This window comes from Rhagoletis zephyria, unplaced genomic scaffold (assembly GCF_001687245.7).
Source record: "Rhagoletis zephyria isolate East Lansing unplaced genomic scaffold, Rhagoletis_zephyria_1.1 Rzeph_scaffold_00014, whole genome shotgun sequence".
Lineage (NCBI taxonomy): Eukaryota > Metazoa > Arthropoda > Insecta > Diptera > Tephritidae > Rhagoletis > Rhagoletis zephyria.
In genome coordinates, this window is record NW_016157098.1 from 457,706 (window position 1) to 482,615 (window position 24,910).

Consider the following 24,910-nt stretch of genomic DNA (forward strand, 5'->3'; position numbering starts at 1 on the left):
TCTACCAATTTGTACCAAACTCGGTGTGGTTATTGTGCTTGCCACATAGAAGCAAAACGTTGAAAATTATTGAAATCGAACTAAAATTACGGCTGCTTTTCATATAACAGTAAATTTCAGAAATGCTTGAAACCATCTAGCGGCAGGTTTCGGAAAGGTGAAGAAACATATATTTAATACTTGCGCCGGGTATTTAATGTTCGGCTCCGCCCGAACTTAGACTTTCTTACTTGTTTACCTTCAATTTTAGCCTCTGATGATAGCCGCGTATAATTAACAAGCGCCGCGGTTTCCAAACTCTTTTTGATCATCATACGCACCTCCTCTGGTGGCACGGGGGTTACAATGTCCTTCATAAGCACGCGCTCTAACAAGGAGAGTGTAGCTTTTAAGGCGCCCTCAGGGCGTCCGAATGGAAAGCAAAAGCGAAAATTTGTTATTTGATACTCGAGTAAACCACGTAGGCGTTCTTTGATTTCAGCGAACTTCTCCTTTTCCTCGTGCGTAATGCTCCCAACGCCATCAGGCCTGTAAATAAAAAATTATATTTAAAAATAGCAGTATTTAGACGAATCGCGCTACATAACATATTATTATAGCGTGACGTAATATATTGGCCCTCCGCGCTATAATTGGAGCCTAGGCTAAAATAGAGCGATTAAGAGTTATAACAGGAACACATCAGCCTATAATACCATCGCATCGTGGCCATGGATAGTTTCGACAGTCGATAGTCACAACCATCGATAGTATCGATACTATCGAAAATGTCGACACTATCGATAGTAAATTAAAAAAGTCCAAAAATTAAACACAACAACTTTTATTGAAAATGAGATCAGAATCGCTAAAATATGTTCGTGCTTTTGTTAAGGAACAAAAGTTTATCAACGATTTTTGGCTTTAAGCAACCAATGTATGTATGGGTGAAAACTATCGATAGTACTTAAAAAACCATCGATGTTTTCGATAGTCAAAAACCATCGGTACTATCGATAGTGCCATCGATAGTTTTCCAGCTCTACGTTTCCGTCATGGTCCTGATGATTTGATACCTAAAGTTGTCATAATACTCGTAACAGGGTATTAAAGCCGAAAGTTTAGACCAGTTAATCCACTCCGTGTTGTCATCGAACTAATTTAATGATTAGCCGAGGAAACGAGCTGATTAAACGCGGTCAGACTTACTGGCGTCCCTAAATTGCAGCGCTAAGTGTTGCATTTTCCAACGCCAACATGTGCCAATGCGCGCTATACCTACTGTGACCATATTAACTAATGTAAACTAAAGGACATTCTTTTCAAAATTATTTAGGAATACTTACATACAACTTGTATGATAAAATTACCTTACCCATATCGTAATTTAAATCAAATATTTACCAGTTAATTAACCGATTCCAAAAAATTAAGCCAAATCCTTTTCAAGGACTTCCTTTGCTTAATTCATAATGCACGCTGAAGTCAGCACGCAGTGGTTCAAAATTGGAATTTAATGTTCATAATTCACCGCAGTCTTCATTTTTCAACCAATTTTTACCAAAAACCAAAAAAAAAAATTATTTTTGTGAACCTTTTTTTATATAATTTCAAATTTTTTTTTGTAATTTTTTCGTTTTGGAGAACCATACAATTGTTTTTAAGTAGTCTTTGTTATGTAACATTTATTAACTGGAACAGGAGAATGCATATTCTTCTAAATTGCTTTGCACTAAAAAAATTAATATAATCAAATAAAAATTCACAAATCAGGCTAAACTGGTCTGTTGCAAATATTATAAGCTTTAATAAAAAAATATCAAATTAAGTGAAAGAAATGAAGGCTCCAGTGAATTACGAACACTAAATGCCAGTTTAGAACCACTGTGTAGCAGGGGGTTTATTGTTCTCTTTCAGTGGAACTGGAAACTCAGTGTGCAACACGATCCTGGGCACAACTTTCCCTGTGCTTTATAGATTGTGCAAAGATTACCTATTAAATAAAAACCCTTAAGTGGGGTGCGAAACAAACTGGCGAAGGTTTTCATTATATTTTATAAGGAACATTTTTATTTTTCATATTCTGTGTTTAAAAATTTACCTCTGAAAAATGCAGAGCTGATTTAAAGGACAGTTTAAGAAATAAAGGACAAAAGGCGTCCTTTATTTTGAAAACAATTATAAAGGACAGGGGGTTAAAATAAAGGACTGTCCTTTAAAATAAAGGACGGATGGTCACCGTAGCTATACCCAAAAAAAAAAAAACGCGTTTAATCTTTCGCTTTTTGCCCTCTCTCTTTCTTTCTGTCTTCTGCACCCAACTTCAACACCTAATTCTCTTTGCTCGGAGTTAGTGGCGCGTTATTGTGGGATGCTTCATTAGGATCTTTGACAGTCCTTTGGCGCTTGACGCGTCAATTTAGGAACGTTAGTTAAGTGAGTTAGATGAGTTGCTGGTTAGTGCATTGCGTAGCATATACCTATATTGCACATACGTTTGGTAAATCGGGACTAATTTTTATTAGTTAAACTTACCACAGTACTGTAAATGGCGATTGTCTCGAGTAATGGGGGACTTACGACTGAACTTGAAATTTATGTTTACCAAGGGGTGCGTGGTCAACGAAAATGGCCGTCATGGGACGAAAGCTGATTAGTGTGAGATTCCATATTAAATTCAAATAAAAAATAATAATTTTTCGATTAAATTTCTTTCGTGAAACAGGATATAATTTTTTGTTTTAAATACAGTTACAATATATTTTGCCCTCGCTGCCCAGTGCATGCTTTTCAAAGCTATAAAAAAAATATAGTGGATGTGTTTTTATTATCTGCATTTAGTAGAATAACTTATTACACACTGCACGGCAAAAACTTACACAGAAATAACTATTTATCGCTAAAATATTGATATTGAATAAAATTCCATAAAGTTCATTTTTTTAAGATTAATAATAGTGAAATCACTTATTGTTTTCTTGTTATTCATTTCAAGTTAAGGAACATTATGTTTTGGTAATAAAATTAAAAACACACATGGGTTATTTTAAGGCCAGGAATGCTTTTTTTAATAAGAGTTTGAGTGATAATTAAGGATTTTTGGATATTGATTCCGCTGCGATAATTTTTACAAGACGTATAGACGAGCGACCTTTTCGAAAGCTGAATTGCTTTAGAGCAAGGCCTCCAAACAGTTCGATTCCTTCCCCGATTCGGTTTTCTATAACCCTTTCCAGCAGGTTCTCCACGATGTAGAGCTTACAAATTGACTTATACGGGCATGCTCTGAAATTCGAAACTTTGAAGTCGACTCGATTTGCCAAATATTTTTTAATTATATTTGATGAAAGGAGTAAATATTTTAACTGAAAACTGAGACTGCGAGACTTGTAAATTTTTGGGTTAAAAACCATCGAAAAAATTATCGAAATCGAGTCGATTTCAAATTTCCGAAGGTCTGTTTGCCTTAGGTAATGGCGGTTCAATGTACTATAGACGTCAGTTTTCAACAATCGATTCATCGATACATCGACTATTTGTACATCGAGTGGAAAATTTTCGATGCATCGACGCAAAACATCGATATTTTCGATGCATCGATGTTTCTCCGACATCCCTCGGCTAACTTCAACAAGTGTTTGCGTGGGCATGTACAGTACACAACACCGTAACAGCAAAGCAGGGACTGCTTGCTGAGCATAACGTTTTTTTCCTTGGTATTTTTGCGACTCTGAAAGCGTTTCCCCAGAACTGGTAAATGTTAGAACCCACAAATACCATCGAAAATTGCCGAAGGCTTCCCCCATGCATGTCAAAAGGTATCAACTTATAAATTTTTTTTTATTCACGAATATTCGATTACCTGTTTCCGTGCACGTGACTGGCACAAAAGGCAAACGAGTAATGTATCAGTGTAGGATCAATCATGTACTCCTTTTCCGCTCGTTCCAGCAAATCTGATAAATAACACAGATGTCTGTAGCATCCACGAACGCCATAACGCGCACAATATTCGTCCAATACGAAAACCTGACCAGGACTAAACCAGCCCTGAAACACGGCAGGGAAAAAAGAATGCTATGTACATACATATGTAAATACATAAGTGGGTCTACTTACCAATGATGCGTATGGATCGTTCAGACGATACTCGAGTGTGAGGTTTTGTAGCACCCTGAACAGCGCAGCGTGATCGAACGAGCATGGATCCGCGCTAATGTAATCTTCCATTCCATGCTTGCGAGCCTTGTCGGCATCTGTACTTCCGAAAAAAAACCATAAAAACATACACATAAAAATAAACCAATTTACTGGTGCCTACAAAAGCTTAAGTTTAGCGCATTTCAAAAATTAGGGAGCGTCATGCAAAGCCAACTACAGCCTAGAACACCATGCTCTCGCCTATTGCTAGTTGAGTAATGATACATTTTACTCTCGAGCAGATTGACTACTGAAGTTTATGTGCCACAGAAAAACTGCCGCGGTCCCAATCTGTCCATATGATCAGCGGTCCTATTCTCAAGCAGTCTGTCAAAGGGTCAACGTCTATCTTTACAAATGGATCTGTAAAGTAATACTGCAATGGGGACCAGAGTGTCCAAATCGGGCTATTTAGCGTCAAATTGGCAGTTTTTGGGCGAATTTTTTTGAGAAAGCGCGTTTTTTTAAACAATCCGGACACCCTGCTGGGAACAGCCTGAACTTTTCAAAAAGCACTTCAGAGAATATTTAGCTGACCAACATTCGGTGCGTACCAAAACTTTCTGCGTGTTTTACGCGAAAAAGGCCTATTTTTAAACTGTGATAAATTAACTGGAGTAAAGCCATTCTTATTCAAAAATGTCCAGCGAACTCAAAGCTGGTTAGTATTTTTAATAATATGTGCTGAGCAAGCCGTTGAATCCATTTAATTCAACGAAATCGATCGTGGCTTGTTCTAACATTTATTAGTTGATAGCTTTCTTAACAATTTCTTTTATGAAAACTTTAAATTATAACAGTATTTGCTCGTTTAGTGTTACTTCTTAAAGATTGAAAATGATGATTTCATATGAAATATTACATAATAAAATTTTGTTGCCAAATTATGAATATCTTAATTTTCTCTAATTTTTTTTTCAAAAAGGTATAACTAATTTGTAGGGCCGAGTAGGATCTTCATTCCATTACCAAAAAGTAATGCAAGGGGTTCTTTAAGGATTTATGAAAAGACTAGCCGCGCATACTCGCGCCAAAAACAGTGGCGGCCATTTTTACTAAAACCGCGGCTTATTTTTCAAGAAATATTATCTTCAAAACGGTATAACTAATGAGTAGGGCAGGGTAAAATCTTCATTCCTTTACCAAAAAGTAATGCAAGGCGACCTTTAAGGAACTACGAAAAGAAAAGCCGCGCATGCTAGCACCAAAAAGAGTGGCGGCCACTTTTATTACACTAAGGCTATGTCTGCATTGCGAGATTTAATGAAGATTTAGCCCTCTGACGAGATTTAACGTTAAATCTTTCGAGATTTGTTATATAAAATTAAATCTCGAAAGGCAGAAGATTTAAGTTAAAACTTCGTTAAATCTTCAATAATATTGGTCAATAAATACAATTTGTTAGGTGTGGCATCCACATATTCACATATACAGTATGGCGTCCGAGAATTAAAAAAATTACTGAATTTTCATGAAATTTGCTATTTTGAGGATCTTAAGTTCGCTTATTACTAATTTCAAACTAGTTTTAGAAAATCCAAAATTCAAAATCCAGTATGGCGTCCGAGATTTAAATAAATCATTGAATTTTGTTGAAATTTGATATTTAGAAGTTCGCATTCATGGCAACTCCGAAGGCTGTTATCGGAAGTTATCGTTACCGAATATTACGCTCTTCCTTAAGGGACACATCTGTCATTCTTCTGTATCCAATATGGCGCCCAAAAATTAAAAAAATTACTAAATTTTCATGACATTTGGTATTGCCTTTGGTATACCTTTGCCAGTAGGGCATTTTTCTGAGGAAGCCCAGGAGGCTCGCAACAAAGACTTCAGATGGTATCGCGAGCAAAACACTCGAAAAATGTTCAGGAAGGAATCTAACGAAGATTTATTTAATATGTTAGTTATAACTGATCCTGTTATATACAGTATGAGACGACCCCCTCTTCGAAAAGCAGATGCCATTTCCGAAGATGTCATCAGTCTTTTGCGTGAACCAACTCAAAACGCATCAGTTTGTGTGGAAAGTGACAGAGTTGAGTGAAAAAATATTTCGTCATTTCTATTTCAATTTGTTGTCTCTAATATTAGTTAATACAGGGTGTTTTTTAGACGTTTGAACATACTTGAACTGGTGATAGTTGGCGCAATCTGCTATGTGTTCCGCCCAGAAATTTCCAGTAGGCCCCCAAGGTTTTATATATTTTTTTTAAATTTCCCATTTAAGAAAATTCAAACCTGAATAACGTTATTTAAAAATGAGAAAACTTTAGTTTTGGAAATCACCAATTTGGTATATGTAATTTTACCTAACAAATATATTGTGTTACTCAACTAAAAATGACAGTTGATTTGACAGATTTCAACTGAAAAAGAATATAGAACTCGAGATCAGTGAGCCTTAAAACCTAGTACGTTTACTTATTGGGAAATTCTCCTTATTTTTAGAGAAATTGACAGCCCACTCGACAGCTGTCAAATCTCAAGGTTTTAATTTCCCGTAAAATTCGTGACAAGCGTGTCTAAACCCCTTACCATTAGCATTTAAAAAACATTTTCTTATTTTCAGAAAAATTAACAGTTAATTTGATAGCTGTCAACTTTCAAAGTTTTATTTTGACGTACAATTCGTGATCAGCATGTTTAAAAATCTTATCAGTAACGTTTTTAAAAAGATTCTCTGATTTTTATAAAAATTGGCAGTCCATTTGACAGCTGTCGACTGTCAAACTTTTAATTTGACATAAAATTCGTGACAAGCGTGCCTAAAAACCTAATAAGTGGTATTTTCAAAAAGACTTTCTTATTTTTAGAGAAATTAGCAGTTGATTTGACAGCTGTCAACTGTCAAACTAAAAATTTTATGGCATATTCAGATTTAGCATAACTAAAATACTACGATGATGCATTTTTATTATAATCTTAACAGCCCTTCTAATTTTTCGCGTAAAAATAAGCTTCAACGACCGGGGGGTGAAATAAAACAAACGGAAATAACGCAAAGTTGAATGTGAAATAAAACAAATTTGCTTTATTTCATTTCTCGTAGAGCAATAAGACCAACTTTTAAACTTAACAATATGAGTAATGAAGAAAAATAGTGCGCATATGTAGGTAGTCACCCAGTTACATTTGACAAAAAGTAGTACATGAACAAGTTAAATGGACGGATTTGTAAGTCTACAATTTTGAAAGTGCCCAGCGTCACGGCGGTCCGCGTTCGCGCGCCCCCCGCGCCACCCAGCGCCGCGTCGCGTTCGACGTCGCTCTCGCGCTTGCGCGCGCGTCCCCCGCCACCCTCCCCTCCATTCACGGTTATGCACTGGTGGCATTATAACCGTTTAGAAAAAAAAATAATAATAATATGACACTAGTTCACTTCTGAAACTGCTTTTTAATATCCAAGTAATGGGAATTATTGCGTATGATGTTATTGCATGCACCCCACCCATGATGGAATTATACCAGGTGAAGTAATATTAGAGTGAGAAGAAAGATCTTGACACTGCTTTATTTGGACGTTTGCCTATAAATTGTGACTATAAGGCCGCCGAATGTCAGAAAATAAAGCGAGAAAGCTGTTTTATTACTTCACCTTTTTATTACGCCATTCATCCCATCAGTCGCTTGTTCCGAGTATAAAATTTTACATATTTTTACATCATTATTTTGTACCACATGTTAGCTCCGTCTTCGTAAATGAAATCCACAGGTCGGATATAGCAAGTGATGATAATGCATAAATTTTAACTGAAGATAAAACTCAAAACATTATTCTCTGTGTTATACATATGGGTGTTTCCATACAGCCGTACGCGACATTCGTACGCTTATAGAGTAACGTAAATCTATCAAAAATAGAAGTTACAGAAAAAAAAGATTACGGTTATGTTGCAACCAAAGGGTACTATGTTTGAGAAAAAAATAAGCAGCCTCGAAACTTTGGTGTGGAAAATATCCGTTCAAAACCAGGTGATAACGTACGCGACAAAAAAAGAAGTGGTTTTAAGGCACATATACATATATGCGAAAGTCTGCGAATCATGAGAGTTTTTCTTTTCTTTAAAAATTCCTAAACTAAGCTAAATAATGTACCCTTACAATCCTTCCATTTTTTGATGGAAATTATCTCTGGTTAGTTTTTATTAAAAAAAAGTATAATAACGTACGCGACATAAAGTACGCGACAGATTTTCCCCCATACAATATTTTTACTAGTAACACATACTAAATTAAATTTTTTCAGTTCTTCTCTCCACCGTTTCGCGTTTTCAAAACCTTTTTCCGCCATCTGAATACGAAATTTAAAGTTATAAAGCCGTTTGAATTCATTTGCTTGCATTTTCGGTTTACATTTTCATGGAAACACGCATATATGTGAAAGTCTGTGAATCATGGGAGTTTTTCTTTTCTTTAAAAATTCCTAAACTAAGCTAAATAATGTACCTTTACAATCCTTTCATATTTTAGGAGAAATTATCTCTGGCTAGGTTTATATTTAAAAAAAAAACAATAACGTACGCGACATAACGTGCGCGACAATTTTTCTCGTAAGTAATAAAATGTATTTATTGAGAACTCTTCTCGCCACCGTTTCATTGTTTTACAACTATTCTAAATAATTTAAATGGAAAATTTGCAATTAACATTGGTTTTGATGTATTTGATTGAAATTTTCGTGCTTACAATAACGTATGCGACAAACTTTAAAGGGTAATAAAATATATTTTTACTTCGGTTGGAAAGAAAATTTTACTGTATATCTTTAACTAGAAGAATTCTCGCTTAAGAATTGTAATCTGCATTACCTGCGACTGCCAATATAGAAATGACATAGACAAACAATGTTTTTGCATAACGTACGCGACATTGGAATACTATCAGAAGCAAATCAAAAAATTACCGTTATTCGAGCTCCAACTTCTCCTTTTTCTCATTTTTATAGTTAGTTGTTATTGCAAGTTTGATTTTAAGATGTAATTGTAATGTTTCAAATCTCTTAATTTAGTTAATAGGAAAGAGAAAATAGTTCATGTCATAAGAGAAAACTGAGTCGAAGAGACATTCAGTTTTACTCTTCCATTTTTGAGTTTTAAAATTCCAATAAGCTGAAATACTTCTATAATATAAAAATTCGAGTATTTTTCTCTTATTAATTCGTCTTAAAAACCCTTTTCAGTTGTTTTTAATTTTTTCAGTCCTGGTTGACATTTTCATGGAAACACCCATATGCTGCGAACAGGAACGGAAACTTTTGTTTGTTCCATGCCATGCCGGTATTATACCAGGTGAAGTAATTAGAGCGAGAAGAAAGATTTTGACACAGCCGAATGCCAGAAGATAAAGCGAGAAAGCTGTTTTACTACTTCACCTGTTTATTGCGCCATGGTTCCATGAAAAGATTTTAAGGTTTTCCAGCAATATTTTCAACATATTAAAAAGCATGCAGACAAAATTCATACAAAAGCGCTATGTCCAATTTTCCGAGCAGTTATTAAAGACAACGTTTTCCCTATATTTTGTTAGACTTTTCATAAGTAAAAATATTTGTTTAATTGTATTTTTGGAATAAACAAAGTTCTTTTTCCTTCTGTCAGTAAACTGTTTTTGTTACAAATAGTATAAATAAGCAATGGGAAATAAGGCAAAATTTGTTTTATTTCCAACCTTTGGTATTATTTCCCATTTATAAGTGAAATATAGCAAATTTTGCGTTATTGCCGTTTGTGTTATTTCACGCCTTTCAAATTTGTTTGTTATGTAAAATTAAAAATTTTGAAACTTTGATAATAATTTTTTTAAGTTTGATAATTTTTTTTTGCAATTTGTGCAAGTTTTAAACTTTTATTATTGTGGTTTCTGTTATAGATGGAATTGTATTTTAAATGAAAATGATTAAAAATAAATAAATAACAGAATTTGCCAACAATATCATTTTGAATTTTGTTACTTATTAGTTGATCGCATCTGTATACATTACCGCCTTGTATTTTTGATATCGCAGAATTCTTGTCCTGTGTCACTGGTGGCGTAGGTTTGTGCGATTGTCCCGTTGCTCGATACATGGCCATCACCCAGAGGCTACACTCATTTTCATCGTCGCAGGCAAATGCAATGCTATCGCCCTCACGAACCGCATTGAAAAAGTACCGACCTCCATTCAAATCGATCCCAAACATCAAATTGGCTGCAATACAAAAAGGATATTGAAAAATGAATCATTGCTACGCTGCATGTAAGGTGTATCATTAGGGTGACCACTATCTGTTAGCGAATACATAAAAGCACATTAATCATTTCTTTCACCAATTTGGAACCAAAAGAAATATCAAATTTAAAATATAATGACCACCCTAATATTATGCGGTTTCGCAGACTGCTTACCGCTCGCCGCCTCGATATAATCAACTGTGTACCCATCCAATTGCATCATTTCCGATGGTTCAGACTTCTTCTCCTTATAGCTACACATGGCAAACGTATACTGGGACACTTGGACCAAAACAAAGTAGCGTTTCTTCCATTTTTTCCAAACCGATTTGCCAATGGCCTGAAGATGTCTTAAGAAAAGAAAAAAAAAAATCAAAATATAATGTATCTTGTTTTATTTTGTCTAAGTAAATAATTGATGGGTAGCATTGTTGGCTTATTATGTATCAGATTTTATATTTAAAATTAAGATATTCATTATTGAAGTATGACGAAGAAATAATAAATAGCCAAATACATATCGTTACCTTAATTCACAAAGGTCCTAACCAATAAATTTTTTATTTTACAGGAGAAGCACACAACATTTTAAAAAAAGTATCAATAACTGGCAGGGCTTTTTAAAAAGTGGCACGTAACTTTAAAGTTTTTATTGAAGTTATATTTTAATACCTCTCACCAATATCTGTGAAACACGTAGTTTCGAAAAAAAGTGTTGGTTATGGCCTTTGTGAATTAAAGTAATGATGTGTTCTTTTAAAATTAAACCACTAAAGACGGTGAAGTATTTTTAAAGTTAATACTGCACAAAAACCTTGCGTATAAATTGTATATAATAACTAGCCGTTCTATGTGAAATCTTCAAAGTACAGAGATTTGGCTTTAAGTTTTGTAAAAAAGTAATCAGATTTTTTTAATTGTGATGTCAGCAGAGTAAGACGTGCTTTTGCAGTGCTCTTAAATATTAGTGTTTTTCCTCGGAAATATCTAGAAATTTGCCAAAAGTTGCTAATCTACCGGTGTTCGCGTGTGCTGCGAGTTGTTCCTGTTGCGGATACCTACGCACTGATTCACCTGACTTATTTTTACGCTTGCTTTACCTGATAGCTTAAAAAGTTCGTACAAACATACACACATATGATATCAACACGAAAAAACCCAACAAGAAAACCTGCATCCCCCCCTAAAACTCCTCTCACGCCGGCATCAGCTATGTTTGACAGGATGGAGAAGAAAATAGAAGAGCAGAGAGACTCAATCATCCAACAGTTGACTGCGGTAATGAAGAAATCGGAAGAGAGGGTTATGCAGTAGATTGGAGAGCTGGCTGCTGAAACGGCAAATTTAAACTGTCTATAGCAGCTATTGAAAAAAGGGTGAGTGCAGTCGAGAACACGTGCACTGAAGTTCTAGCGCTCCGCAGTGAACTGATATCTACTCAGACGCAGCTCACTGCTCTCGAAAGCAATGCAGTTTCCACCGATGTGATAATAAACGGGATCCCTCAAGCAGCTGATGAGTGCTTGTCTGAACTCTTCGGTAAAATCTGCGGTGCAGCACAGCATAAACCTCCGCCTTTGCGTGATGCTTTTCGGCTGCGTAGTGCAAAAAGTAATGGGCAAAAAAGCAGCAACAACTGCCCTATTGTTGTTAAGCTGTTCTCTGCACATGATCGCAACCAGCTCTTAAAAGCTATTGCTGTGTTCTGTAAAGCCAAAAAAAGATCGCTAGCGCTCTCCGATGCTGGATTGCCTGGTTATGGATAAATTTTTTTGCATGAGAGTTTGCCAAAAATGCTGCGTGAGGTGATGTCGTATGCGTCGGAGCTTAGGCGGAAGAAACAGTTGGCGTCAACCTTCTCCATCCGTGGGAGAGTTTTTGTACGGCTTAAACCAAGCGAGGAGCCCAAACTGGTGAGAAGCAGGGCCGAGGTTAATGCTCTTATTAGCACTAGAAAATAATTATGTATATGTTCGTTGTGAAATCGTATTTTTTATTGTGGTTAGTTTATGCCAGCTTAGAAGTTAAGTTAGTTGTATGCTTGTTCTCTTTCTTCCTATGCCTAATACTCTTGATTAGTTGTTTGTTTACTGTTTTATTTCTATGCTTTAAGCAATTTTTCTTTGTTCCCTTGATTTTGGTCTATGAAAGTGTATGTTATTTTCGTCTGTTCTCAATTTGCTGTTTTCTCCTGCTTACATTGTTTTTTTGCAATCACATACATTTATGTTTTGAAGTCTTTTTGTTTTGCCTACGCTTTGTGGTTACTCATTTTTCAGCTGATGGATTTAAACCCCAGTAGGAAATCTGCCGGCAGCATTGATGAAAACCATACAATTCTAGTAAATATTTTGTGCAAACAGTCTAGTGGCCTTAAAATTGTGCATTTTAATGCGCGAAGCCTTAACGGTGACAAAATGGACTACGTTAGGAATGTTTTTGGGGGATCGGGCGTTGATGTTATCTGAGTCTCTGAAACATGGTTCAATTCTAATATTCCTGACTATTATTATGGAATCCCACAATATAATCTTATACGTCACGATCGAACAACAAAAAAAGGGGGAGGTGTTGCAATATATTACAGATCTACCTTAAAAATTAAACTTTTAGCTAAAACGAATAACCCTGAAACGGAATTTATTATTTCTGAAATTTCAGACGGTGTAACAAAAGTACTAGTGTCCTGTGTGTATAATCCTCATAGGTGTTGTGTGTTAGATTCGTTTTTTGTTGAGTTATCCGCGTTTTTAATTGAATATGAATATTATGTTATATGTGGTGATTTTAATGTTAACCTGCTGTTAAACGACTTGTATACTATTAAACTACTTGACCACGTATCCGCTGCTGGTCTTGCTGTAGTCAATAAGTCCTTACCAACAAGATACGCCAACAATTCGAAACCTAGCTTGCTAGACCTGGTTATTACGTCTAATCTTGACCATATTCTTAAATTTGACCAAATGTCTTTTGTCTCTGACCATGACCTAATATTTTGTGCATTAGATGTGTCGTTGAATTGTCCTACTGATAGTGTTATTTTTATGTATCGTGATCTGAAGTCTGTTAACCTTACTGATCTGTTCGTTGATTTGTCAAATGTTAACTGGGATAGCTGTTGGTTCTACAAGACTGTAGATGAAAAACTTGACTTTTTAAATAAAACCCTTGCTGAATTATTTGACGATCATGTCCCTGTTCGCATTGTTAGGGCTATGAATACCTCCTATCCTTGGTACACTAATAAGGTCAGCTCAGCTATAAAAACTAGAAATAAATTATATGCAAAATGGAAAAGAACCAACTCTGACGTTGCTTGGTCACAATATAAGGCTGCAAGAAATAAAGCGACTGTCATTACAAGAAATGCAAAGCGGTTGTACTTTAGTTATAAATTGAACCCGTCACTATCGTCAAAAGATTTATGGCGCAATTTGAAAAACCTAAATGTGCATGGAAAATGTAAGTCTGATTGTAAAATTGACCCAAACACACTCAACGACTATTTTATCAGTGTCAGCAGAAACAGCAAAAGTGCCTCCAGCTGAAATTTTCACTAGCAATGTTGCTCTAAAAGAAGAGTTTCAATTTGACGGAGTAAGTGAATCAGAAGTCTTGAAATCTGTGATGAGTATCAAGTCTAATGCCATTGGAGAGGATGGGATATCTTTGAAGTTTGTGAAACTTGTGCTGCCTTTTTTTTTGAGAACTTTAACTCATGTCATTAACCACTGTTTCACAACTTCATGTTTTCCAACAGAATGGAAAAAGGCTGTCATTATTCCTGTAGCCAAAAAGAGCACTGCTACTTATCCTAGAGACTACAGACCTATAAGTATTTTACCAGCCTTATCAAAAGTATGCGAGTCGTTGATGGCAGGGCAGATTTCCTCATTTGTACAGGAAAATAATTTATTATCGCCATTGCAGTCAGGGTTTAGACCAAGCCATAGCTGCTCTACGGCTATGTTGAAAATAGTTGACGATATACGGATACAGTTTGACAATGGTGACCTATCTCTTCTTTGCCTGCTGGATTTTTCTAAGGCATTTGACTTGCTGAATCATGACCTGCTTTGCAAAAAACTTAAATACCACTTTGGTTTTTCTGATAGCTCTGTTAAACTTATGATCAGCTACCTTGCAGGAAGAACTCAAAAGGTAATGTGTAAGACTGGCTCCTCTTCATCTAAACTTGTTGGCTCGGGTGTGCCGCAAGGTTCTGTCCTTGGCCCTCTTTTGTTCAGTCTTTTTGTGAATGATGTATTCTCTGTGTGCCACTATGTCAACGTCCATGCTTACGCTGACGACATTCAATTGTACTTGTCCAGTCAAATTGGTCTTGTTGAAGATTTGTGTTTTAAAATTAATAGTGACCTGTCTGCAATTTCACAGTGGGCCCACGATAATTGTCTTTGCTTAAATGCTGCAAAGTCGTATGTGTTGCCCATTAGTAAACGTGTAGTACATGTGGAAGATATTCCAAAACTGTTTATTAGTAATAGCGTCCTGATTATGACTGACAAGATAAGAAATTTAGGATTTGTTGTTAATTCTATGTTGAGCTGTTCTGACCATGTGAATAATGTTGTAAGTAACGTGTATGCTGTTTTACGTAGATTAAGAATGTCAGCGTCGTTTACACCCTTAGATACAAGAAGAAAGTTAGTTATTCAGCTTATAGTGCCGCAGATCACGTACTGTGGGCTGGTGTATAGCAAGTTTGACTCTATTTCGTTTCACAAAATTGATGTTGCGTTTAATAACGTTACACGTTACGTTTACGGCCTCAAAAGATATGACCACGTTTCTATGTGGAAAAACAAAATTCTAGGATGCAGCATTTTTGAATACTTAGCGGCTAGAAATTGTATATTTATGTATAAGCTTATAGAATTCAAAACTCCAAAATACCTTTTTGAAAAATTAAAATCAACAAGGTCTAATAGAAATCAAAGTCTGATTGTCCTTAAATATTCCTACTTGTCTTCAGCTAGGCTGTTCTTCATTAATGCTGTAAGGCTCTGGAACTCAGTTCCTGAATCCGTAAAAGCAGCGATGAATCGGAGTAACTTCAGAAAGGTATTGCATAATTACTTTAAATCTTCACAATGAATGTGGTTGCGATTAAATTGTTATCATTTCTCTGTCTCTGTCACTTCTACTACTAAACCAAATTTTGTATGTTCGTATTTATATTTATATGCCTGACTTTTTATTATATCTGACCTTAAATTTTAAGTCCTAACTTTAATCTTAATTAAAAATACAAATATTAATATCTTTTGTTGCTATTTGATATATTGTTAGTTTTAAGTTTACTTTGTACAAACATTGACTTTTACAAACTGTTGATGTATTATAAAAGACTCTAAAGTCTTATAGATACAGCCTCATTTCTTAAATAAATATGAAATATGAAATATGAAAACATATGAAATATTTAGTTGCTTCTCGTGAAGCTTTCTTAACAAAAAATTGCGTTTGCTACATTAGAAGGCGACTGCCTTGGCTTTTACGATACTATGCATACAAACCAAGAGCAGATGTTTAGAGGCCCACTTACCCGCAGTGCTTCATATTTAGCGGCTTGTCAAGACGGCAGGCAATCTTGATTCGTAAATCTTGATCTGGAAGATTTTTAGACACTACCATTCGATGCCATTCTGGAGACTGAAAAACAATGTAAGGATTAAATTGTTTACCCATTTTTCCAATTCATCCCCCAATATATGTCTATCATACCTTCGATGAAAGCGGTGTTGGTTTTATTGTGACCTTGCCGAGTTCTTTATCTTCTAACGCCAACATACCAGGGTTTTCCGTATATAGCTTAACTTTAACTACTGGCAGGGGATGTGTCGTTGTAAAATCTCCTTGTGTGTCCCACCTGTGAATTACAAGGTGTTATAAAGTGGTGGATTATGATATTGGAATCGAAATAGAGAAAATTAACTCATATTACACTAAGAACAGTATTAAGGGGTTTTATGGCACTAATGCACAATACCAATCGGAGAGTGGAAGTTTCCGAATGAGCCGACAGAGAAGAAAATAAATCTAAGGGCCGATTACTCAATGTCTGGTTAGGGTTGCCAGACGTACTGCTTTTGGGAGTACACGTACTCCTTTTTATTGCAATGTACTCCCTTGTTCTCCCAAAAAAAATATATGGAAATGTACTCCTTTATTAGTTTTGTCCTTCTTTTGTTCTCCTTTTTCCAGCTATTAATATTTTATCATACACAGGGTGTAAAATAATAACTGTCGCACAGTTTTTTTTGTTTTCAATAAAAGGGACCTTTATAGATTTTGCGAAAATTTTATTAATTCGTTTTTAAATTTTAACCTTCATTTGGGTTTACCAGCGGGTTTGGGAGAAAACCGCAAGCGGCACGCAAGTCTTCGTCGGTTACTTTATTACATATCCTCTGTAAATATAGACTAATTTCCCCCATTTGGGTCCTTTATACTCCGTCTTTTGTCCAACATAAGGCCTCATACTCAGCAATCGAAAAGACTCCGAACCGGTGACTAGGTGGGCATTCATACGACCAACCCTATACAGTTTTTTTCTCTTTTTTTTATACAAAGTCTAAGAAAAAGTACACCTATAAAAGACGTGAGTGCCGCATGAACTTATCTCCCAAAGCTGGCAAATGCAAATAAGGATTAAAATTTTAAAACTAATTAATAAAATTAATGTAAAGTATTTACAAAGTTAACAAAAAAATACTCTTTTTCGCAACATATATAAAGGACCCTTTTATTTTTCAAAAAACCTGTGCGACAGTTATTATCTTACGCCCTGTACTTTGCCATTCATAATGTGGCAAACACTACTTAGTAAGCAAAGTTAAGTGTGGTAGTGAAAAGGTGTAGGCATGGTCGTAGCAAGGTAGGTGCAGAGCGCTCGGGTATAAAAACCAGAAAAATATTAAATTAATTATAAGGCTTAAATTAAAAAACTGGCCATATATTCAGCAAGAGTTTGGAATTCTTTTGTAGAATTTAGTGGGGGAAAATTTCCTATAAGGGCGGTCATTGAAGAGGTGGTGAGCGAAGGGGGAGTGCGCGTAGCTCCCCCGACCACCTAGGCCCCCTATGGGTCCCTAGGGACGCCTTAGGAAAATCGCCAAATATCACAATTGGGTGCCATGCCCACTCCCCCTTTGATCACCATCTCTTTAACGACCGCCCTTATTGGAAAGCCAGCCCATTTAGTTATTTATTTTTAACATTTATTGTTGCCTTGAAAAAGATTTCTAAAATATCTTTGTTTATTTGTACCTAATTAATGGTAATTTGCAACAACAAATTGCACAAAAAATTAAAAAAAAAAATTGTACTCCTTTTCTAGGTCTTGTACTGCTTTTTTTCTATCGAAAATATAAATGTACTCCTTTCTCCGTTTCAAAATCTGGCAACCCTATGTCTAGTTGACACTAACTACACATTAAACATCGCTATCGACGCCCTGTTATAAATTATGGAGTCGATAACGATGTTTACCTGAAGTTTGTGTTAACCAACCATTCAGTTACCGGCCCTGGCGTCGTGCAATAAAGCCGTATGGTTTATTTCACTTCACATTTGGAAATAAGGCCAAATGGCTTAATTTCTATGGGGAAAGTGTAATGAAGCTATAACCGAAAATTTTATATATAAGAAGTAAATCCAAACGATCTTATTTCAACACCAAAAAGTTAATGTTGTCTCTTTAGCTGCGGTCCTCTAGATGAGTAACATCTCAAACAGTCAACGACGTAACGTAGACGTAGGTTGACGCAGACACGATCTACCTTATGGGATTCGCGTGTTAACGAAAACTCACCGCCGCATGGCGGTTACGTTGCCGTTGCTTCTCTCTCTCTCTATCAACAGCAAATTTGATATGCTGCTACGTACGTCAACCTACGTTTACGATACGTCTTTGACTAACTGCGCTTTAAAGGCCCGGCCATAGAAAGCGGTCTGCCGCGGCGGGAAGCGATCCACAAGTTGTCGTGACTTCCTACGGTATGAGGACGTCACACAGATCGCAATATTTTTATATCAGCGGTCCAGTGACTGGTTTTCTCCAATGATGATATACATACAGTGAATCAAACAATGACCATGTGTTGATTTTTTTTATATTCGTAATTTTTTTCAAGCAAATTTTTTGTTATTCTTCTATAAAAATACCGTCCAAGCTTTAACCAAAAACGTATAAATCATAGTTTCAAACTTTATACAAAATTATAGAAAATAATGTGAAAGTCCGGAGGTCCAAACGCGAGCTCAGGCAAAATACAAAAGCTCAATTTAGATCCGTCCGTAAATAAATGGTAGGTATGGCGATTGCAGTCTTTTCTTAAACCCGTCTTTTTCTAGTATGCCAATTGGCTTCTTCTTAAAACTGGGTTGAGTCAATGCCAAATATCATTCGCGATTTATTAAACGAAATAAACCTCTAGCTTCCGGGGGGCTTTTCAACTAGATATTTAAAGAAATAAGTTACACCTTTAATGCCTTTTCGAAACTAAGGCCTTTTCGAAACTTCTGCGAATACCGTATAACTTAGCTTGCTTTTGACCGTCGCACAGTACCACTGATTAGGTTTTTTGACATGCTGATCACGAATTGCATGTCAAATTAAAACCTTGACAGTTGACAGCAGTCAAATGAACAGCGGATTTTTCTAAAAATAAGAGAATAATTTTAAAAATGCCACTGATTAGGTTTTCTGACATGCTGATCACGAATTTTATGTCAAATTTAGACTTTGAGAGTTGACAGCTGTCAAATAATCTGCCAATTTTTCTAAAAATAAGCAAATATTTTTATACCCGAGCGCACTTGTGCACAAGGGTATATTAATTGGAAATAAGTTGGAGCGGTAGCGTTCGGAAAGGTGAAAAACATATATTTAATACTTGCGCCGGGTATTTAATGTTCGGTTCCGCCCGAACTTAGACTTTCTTACTTCTTTAAGATGCTTATGATGGTTTTATGGAATGTCCGGACCCTTAATGGGGAAGGTGCCTCTGCGCGGCTGGTTGATGTCCTCGTAAGGACAAAAGCTGACATCACCGCCATCCAAGAAATGCGTTGGACGGGGCAAGGCAAACAATGTCTGGGGCCTTGCGACGTCTACTACAGCTGCCATGTAAAGGAGCGCAAATTCGGAGTTGGATTTGTGGTGGGAGAGAGACTCCGTCGCCGAGTACTGTCGTTCACCCCGGTGGACGAGCGTCTAGCCACAATCCGCATCAAAGCGAGATTCTTCAACATCTCGCTCATCTGCGCCCATGCCCCGACGGAAGAGAAGGATGAGGCATCCAAGGATCTCTTCTATGAGCGCTTGGAGCGCACGTACGAGCGCTGCCCCCGTCATGATATCAAAATCGTGCTTGGCGACTTCAATGCCAGGGTGGGCAAAGAAGGGATCTTTGGAACCACCGTCGGAAAATTCAGCCTCCACGACGAAACGTCCGACAACGGATTGAGGCTGATCGACTTCGCCGGGGCCCGAAACATGGTAGTATGCAGTACTAGGTTCAAGCATAAAAAGATCCATCAAGCTACCTGGCTGTCTCCGGATCGAAAAACGAGAAACCAAATCGATCATGTTGTGATAGACGGAAGGCACGCTTCCAGTGTTTTAGACGTACGCACACTCCGAGGCCCAAACATCGACTCGGACCACTATCTTGTTGCAGCCAAGATACGCACCCGCCTCTGTGCAGCAAAAAATGTGCGCCCAAATATGCAAGGAAAGCTTAACGTCGAAAAGCTGCATTCACAACAGACAGCCAGCGCTTTCGCTACTCGACTCTCACACCTGCTCTCAGAGAGCACTCTTCAACAAACCGACATATGCGAGCAGTGGAACCACATTTCCCGCTCATTAAGTACCGCCGCCGAAGAAGTAGTCGGATTTCAGCGAGCCCGAAAGAACAACTGGTACGATGAGGAATGTCAAGAAGCCGCAGAGAAAAAAGATGCCGCCTACAGGGCCACGCTGCGATCGGGCGCAACGCGAGCCATGTGGGACCGTTATAGGGAACTGAAGAAGGAAGCGAGACGTATTTGCCGCAATAAGAAGAGAGAGGCCGAAATACGTGAGTGCGAAGAGCTTGAAATGCTGGCCGACAGGAAGAATGCCCGAAAATTTTACCAGAGAGTTAGGCGACTTACGGAAGGTTTAAAGACCGGGGCGCACTCCTGTAAGAACAATAATGGCGACCTAGTAACTGATGTCCAGAGCGTACTTAAATTATGGAGGGAACACTTTTCCGCCCTACTAAATGGTAGCAGCACGGAAAGTTGTGGAGAAGAAGAACCCGAGCCCGCAGTCGATGATGACGGAGTCGACGTTCCACCGCCTGACTATGACGAGGTACGTATAGCAATAACGCGGCTGAAAAACAACAAAGCCGCTGGAGCTGACAGCCTGCCAGCTGAGCTATTCAAGTACGGCGGCGAGGAGTTGATAAGGTGCATGCATCAACTCTTGTGCAGAATATGGTCAGATGAACGCATGCCCGACGACTGGAATTTAAGTGTGCTCTGCCCAATCCACAAGAAAGGTGACCCCGCCATTCGCGCCAACTACCGCGGGATCAGCCTTCTAAGCATAGGTTACAAGGTCTTATCGAGCGTATTGTGTGAAAGACTGAAGCCCACCGTCAATGAACTGATTGGGCCTTATCAGTGTGGCTTTAGACCTGGCAAATCCACCATAGACCAGGTATTCACAATACGCCAAATCTTGGAAAAGACCCGCGAGAAAAGGATCGACACTCACCACCTATTTGTCGACTTTAAAGCCGCTTTTGATAGCACTAAAAGGAGTTGCCTATACGCCGCTATGTCTGAATTTGGCATCCCCTCAAAACTCATACGGCTGTGTAAAATGACGTTGAGCAATACCACCAGCTCCGTCAGAATTGGAAAAGACCTCTCCGAGCCGTTCGCCACAAAACGGGGTTTCAGACAGGGCGACTCCCTTTCATGTGACTTCTTTAATCTGATGTTGGAGAAGATAATAAGAGCTGCAGAACTGAACCGCTCAGGAACAATTTACTACAAGAGCGTGCAATTGCTGGCTCATGCCGATGACATCGACATCATCGGTAACAAAAACCGCGAAGCATGGGTCTGGTGGTAAACGAGGACTTAGGAAGCAAAGCGCATGGGTCTGGTGGTAAACGAGGACAAGACGAAGTATCTCCTGTCATCAAACAAACAGTCAGCACATTCGCGCCTTGGCACCCACGTCACTGTTGACAGTTACAATTTCGAGAAAGTAGAGAATTTCGTTTACTTGGGAACCAGCATTAACACCGATAATAATGTCAGCATTGAAATCCAACGTAGAATCACTCTTGCCAACAAGTGCTACTTTGGACTGAGTAGGCAATTCAGGAGTAAAGTCCTCTCTCGACGTACGAAAACCACGCTCTATAAGTCACTCATCATGCCCGTGCTGGTATATGGCGCAGAAGCATGGACAATGACAACATCCGATGAGGCGGCTCTTGGGGTGTTTGAGAGAAAGATTTTGCGGAAGATTTACGGTCCTTTACGCGTTGGCGACGGCGAGTACCGCAGACGATGGAACGATGAGCTGTATGAGCTTTACAACGATATGGACATAGTGCAGCGAATTAAAATACAGCGGCTCCGCTGGCTTGGTCATGTCGTTCGAATGGACACCGACGCTCCAGCTCTGAAAGTATTCAACTCGGAACCCGCTGGTGGTAGCAGAGGAAGAGGGAGGCCCCCACTGCGATGGAAAGATCAGGTGGAGAAGGACTTGGCTTCACTTGGCGTTTCCAATTGGCGTCAGTTGCCACAGAGGGGAAACGACTGGCGAGCTTTGCTGAACTCGTCCAAAATCGCTTAGGCGGTTACAGCGCCAAAAAAGAAGAAGAAGAAGATGGTTTTAGACACGCTAGTCACGAATGTACGTCAAATTAAAACCTTAAGAGTTTACAAATGTTAAAGGGGCTGTCAATTTCTCCAGAAATAAGGAAAATTTCCCAAGTGCTAAACTTACACGTCTCTTTTTATGCGGATTTTATTCATGCGGATTTGAATTTATGCGGTTTTCAAACCATTTTTTCGCTGTAGCGATTTTGCTTTTTTTGAGGGTGTTTATTACTTGTTTTCAGTGTGTAAGAGACAATGCTTCTGATAATTAATTTGTCTTTGTATTCTTACATAATTCATGTATTTATTGTAATATTTTTTGTTTTTTTTTGGTTAGAATACAGACAAAATTTTATTTATTTCATTAATGTTCAGTCTTACATGGAATAATAAGTGTTAAAGTTAAGAAATAAATAAATATTTTTGCTTAATATTGCCTCATTGTAGTTTTTATAGGGTTTTTTAGAAGTTTTTACATGGAGTATCTGAATTTATGCGGTTCTTTGAAAATGCTGGAACGCATTGCCTGTTTTTGTATGAAAGTGAAGAAATTTTTTATACGGTTTTTTTTTATGCGGCTTTCTGAGGAACGCAAGTACCGCATAAAAAAAAGACCTAAGTGTACTATGTTTTAAGGCTTACTGATCTTGAGTTCTGCCATTTTCAGTTGAGTAACACAATATATTTGTTTAGCAAAATTTGATTTATTAAATATGACGGAACATATGCTATATGTTCAGCCCACACAATTTGACTTAGGCCTCAACAGTTTTTTTAAGTTTTTTTTTATTTTATACGAAATTTGTAATTTCCAAATCTTCAGTTTTCTCATTTTCAAATAAAGTTGTTAAGGTTTGGATTTTTGGAAATTTCGGACGCCATATTGGATTTTGCATTTTGAATTTTCAAGAGAAATTTGTAATGAGCGAGCTTAAGAACCTCAAATTACCAAATTTCATGAAAATTCAGCAATTTTCTAAATTCTTGGGCGTCATATTGGATTCGTTATTGGATTTTTGAAAGTTGACCCCAGCTTTTTTAAGACATTTCATATAAATGATATGATGCTAGATATAGAATAAATTACATTAATCTTTAATATCTTAATACACTTTATGTTATTTGGAACAACTGCTAAAGTTGGTCTAGTGAAATAAAAATGGACGCCACTATTTTTGGCGCAAGTATGCGCGGCTTTTCTTTTCGTAAATCCTTAAAGGGACCTTTGTATTACTTTTTGGTAAAGGAATGAAGATCCTACTAGGCCCTACTCATTAGTTATACCTTTTTGAATAAAATATTTCTTGAAAAAATAAGCCGTTTTATTAAAGTGTTCATAATTTAGCAACCAAGTTTTATTATGTAATATTTCATATGAAAACATAATTTTCCATATTTAAGAAGTAACGCCAAACCAGCAATTACTGTTGTAATTGAAATTTTCCATAAAAAAATTGTTAAGAAATGTATCAACTCATAATTCTTAGAACGTGCCACGAACGAATTCGTTGAATTAAGCGGATTCAACGGCTTGCTCAGCAGATATTATTTAAAATACTAATCAGTTTTGAGTTCGTTGGACATTTATGAATACGAATAGCTTTATTCCGGTTAATTTATCACAGTTTTAAAATATGCCTTTTTCGCGTAAAACATGGCTTCTCGGACCACTGTGCGTCGTAACACCAATTAAAACATTTAAAAACATTACTTTTAATGGATAGATGTAATTGTTGATGTTTTAAAACCACAAATGCTTTTGGTTAATACTTAATCTACTTACATGGGTTTCGATGCCTCAGCCTGGTCCGTTTGCAGCTTCTCGCCATTCTCCACTTCCATAGTACAATATACAATTCGATTGGGAGCAAGCGATTTAAGGCCCTTTACTTCCATGACTATAACTTCCAGTTGAAATGTGAGCACGACATCCAATTTCGTTAGTTGCGTTATGCCCTCATCTGCGTCACCTTCCAATTTCGAAAGTGAACCATGCGATCGCAATATCATCTTCCTACTTAAAAAATGCATTCAACAACAAATTGAATCACACTCATACTACGACTAATATTTACAATATCGACCCCTTTGCGCAAAATTATCGTATGCTACATTTTTTAATTTGTTTTTGTTATTTTATGGCCTTATAACAATTATATTCAACAATTTTTATTGAGTTCGAGGCCGTTTTTCTACATTTTTTAAGAAATTCACTTTTTGATGCAACTTTGTTTTACAACCCGTAACACATCACCTATTCAAATATTGCGGCTTGAATCCCAATAGAAACCCCAAAAATGTATTGTAAATTTTATCGTATGAGACAATGCATTTTTTTTTGTGGGCGAGATTATCATATGTGCTAAGAAATAAGAATGTTGAAACTTTACAAAAAAATATCTTGTGTTTAGTTTTATTTCTCAATTATCTCAGCAAATCTAAACTTTGGTATTAATGGTGCTAGCCAAAGCAGAGAAAAATACAAAGAACACTTTCCTGTAAAATTTGGTTTTTGTAACATACGATAATTTTGCGCAAAGGGGTTGATTTATGCTGGCAGAATTACTATATGGGGTTAAAGTTACTGACTAAAAAC

At 37.1% G+C, this 24,910-nt stretch overlaps 1 protein-coding gene across 14 annotated transcripts in view; it reads right to left on the reverse strand.

The window, feature by feature from the left end:
* Cadps (calcium-dependent secretion activator 1) overlaps positions 1–24,910 on the reverse strand; it is a 390,371-nt gene that overhangs the window by 238,010 nt on the left and 127,451 nt on the right. For 10 of the 14 annotated variants that reach the window (XM_017612228.1, XM_017612170.1, XM_017612176.1 and 7 more), the window contains 8 exons: positions 24,098–24,331; positions 16,141–16,285; positions 15,962–16,068; positions 10,567–10,742; positions 10,163–10,369; positions 4,099–4,235; positions 3,842–4,029; positions 239–528 (listed from right to left, as the gene is read on the reverse strand). In XM_017612228.1, coding sequence (XP_017467717.1) covers positions 239–528; positions 3,842–4,029; positions 4,099–4,235; positions 10,163–10,369; positions 10,567–10,742; positions 15,962–16,068; positions 16,141–16,285; positions 24,098–24,331 — 1,484 coding nt within the window. The remainder of the gene's footprint in view (positions 1–238; positions 529–3,841; positions 4,030–4,098; positions 4,236–10,162; positions 10,370–10,566; positions 10,743–15,961; positions 16,069–16,140; positions 16,286–24,097; positions 24,332–24,910) is intronic. The other 4 variants (XM_017612251.1, XM_017612245.1, XM_017612220.1 and 1 more) reach the window with 1 other exon arrangement.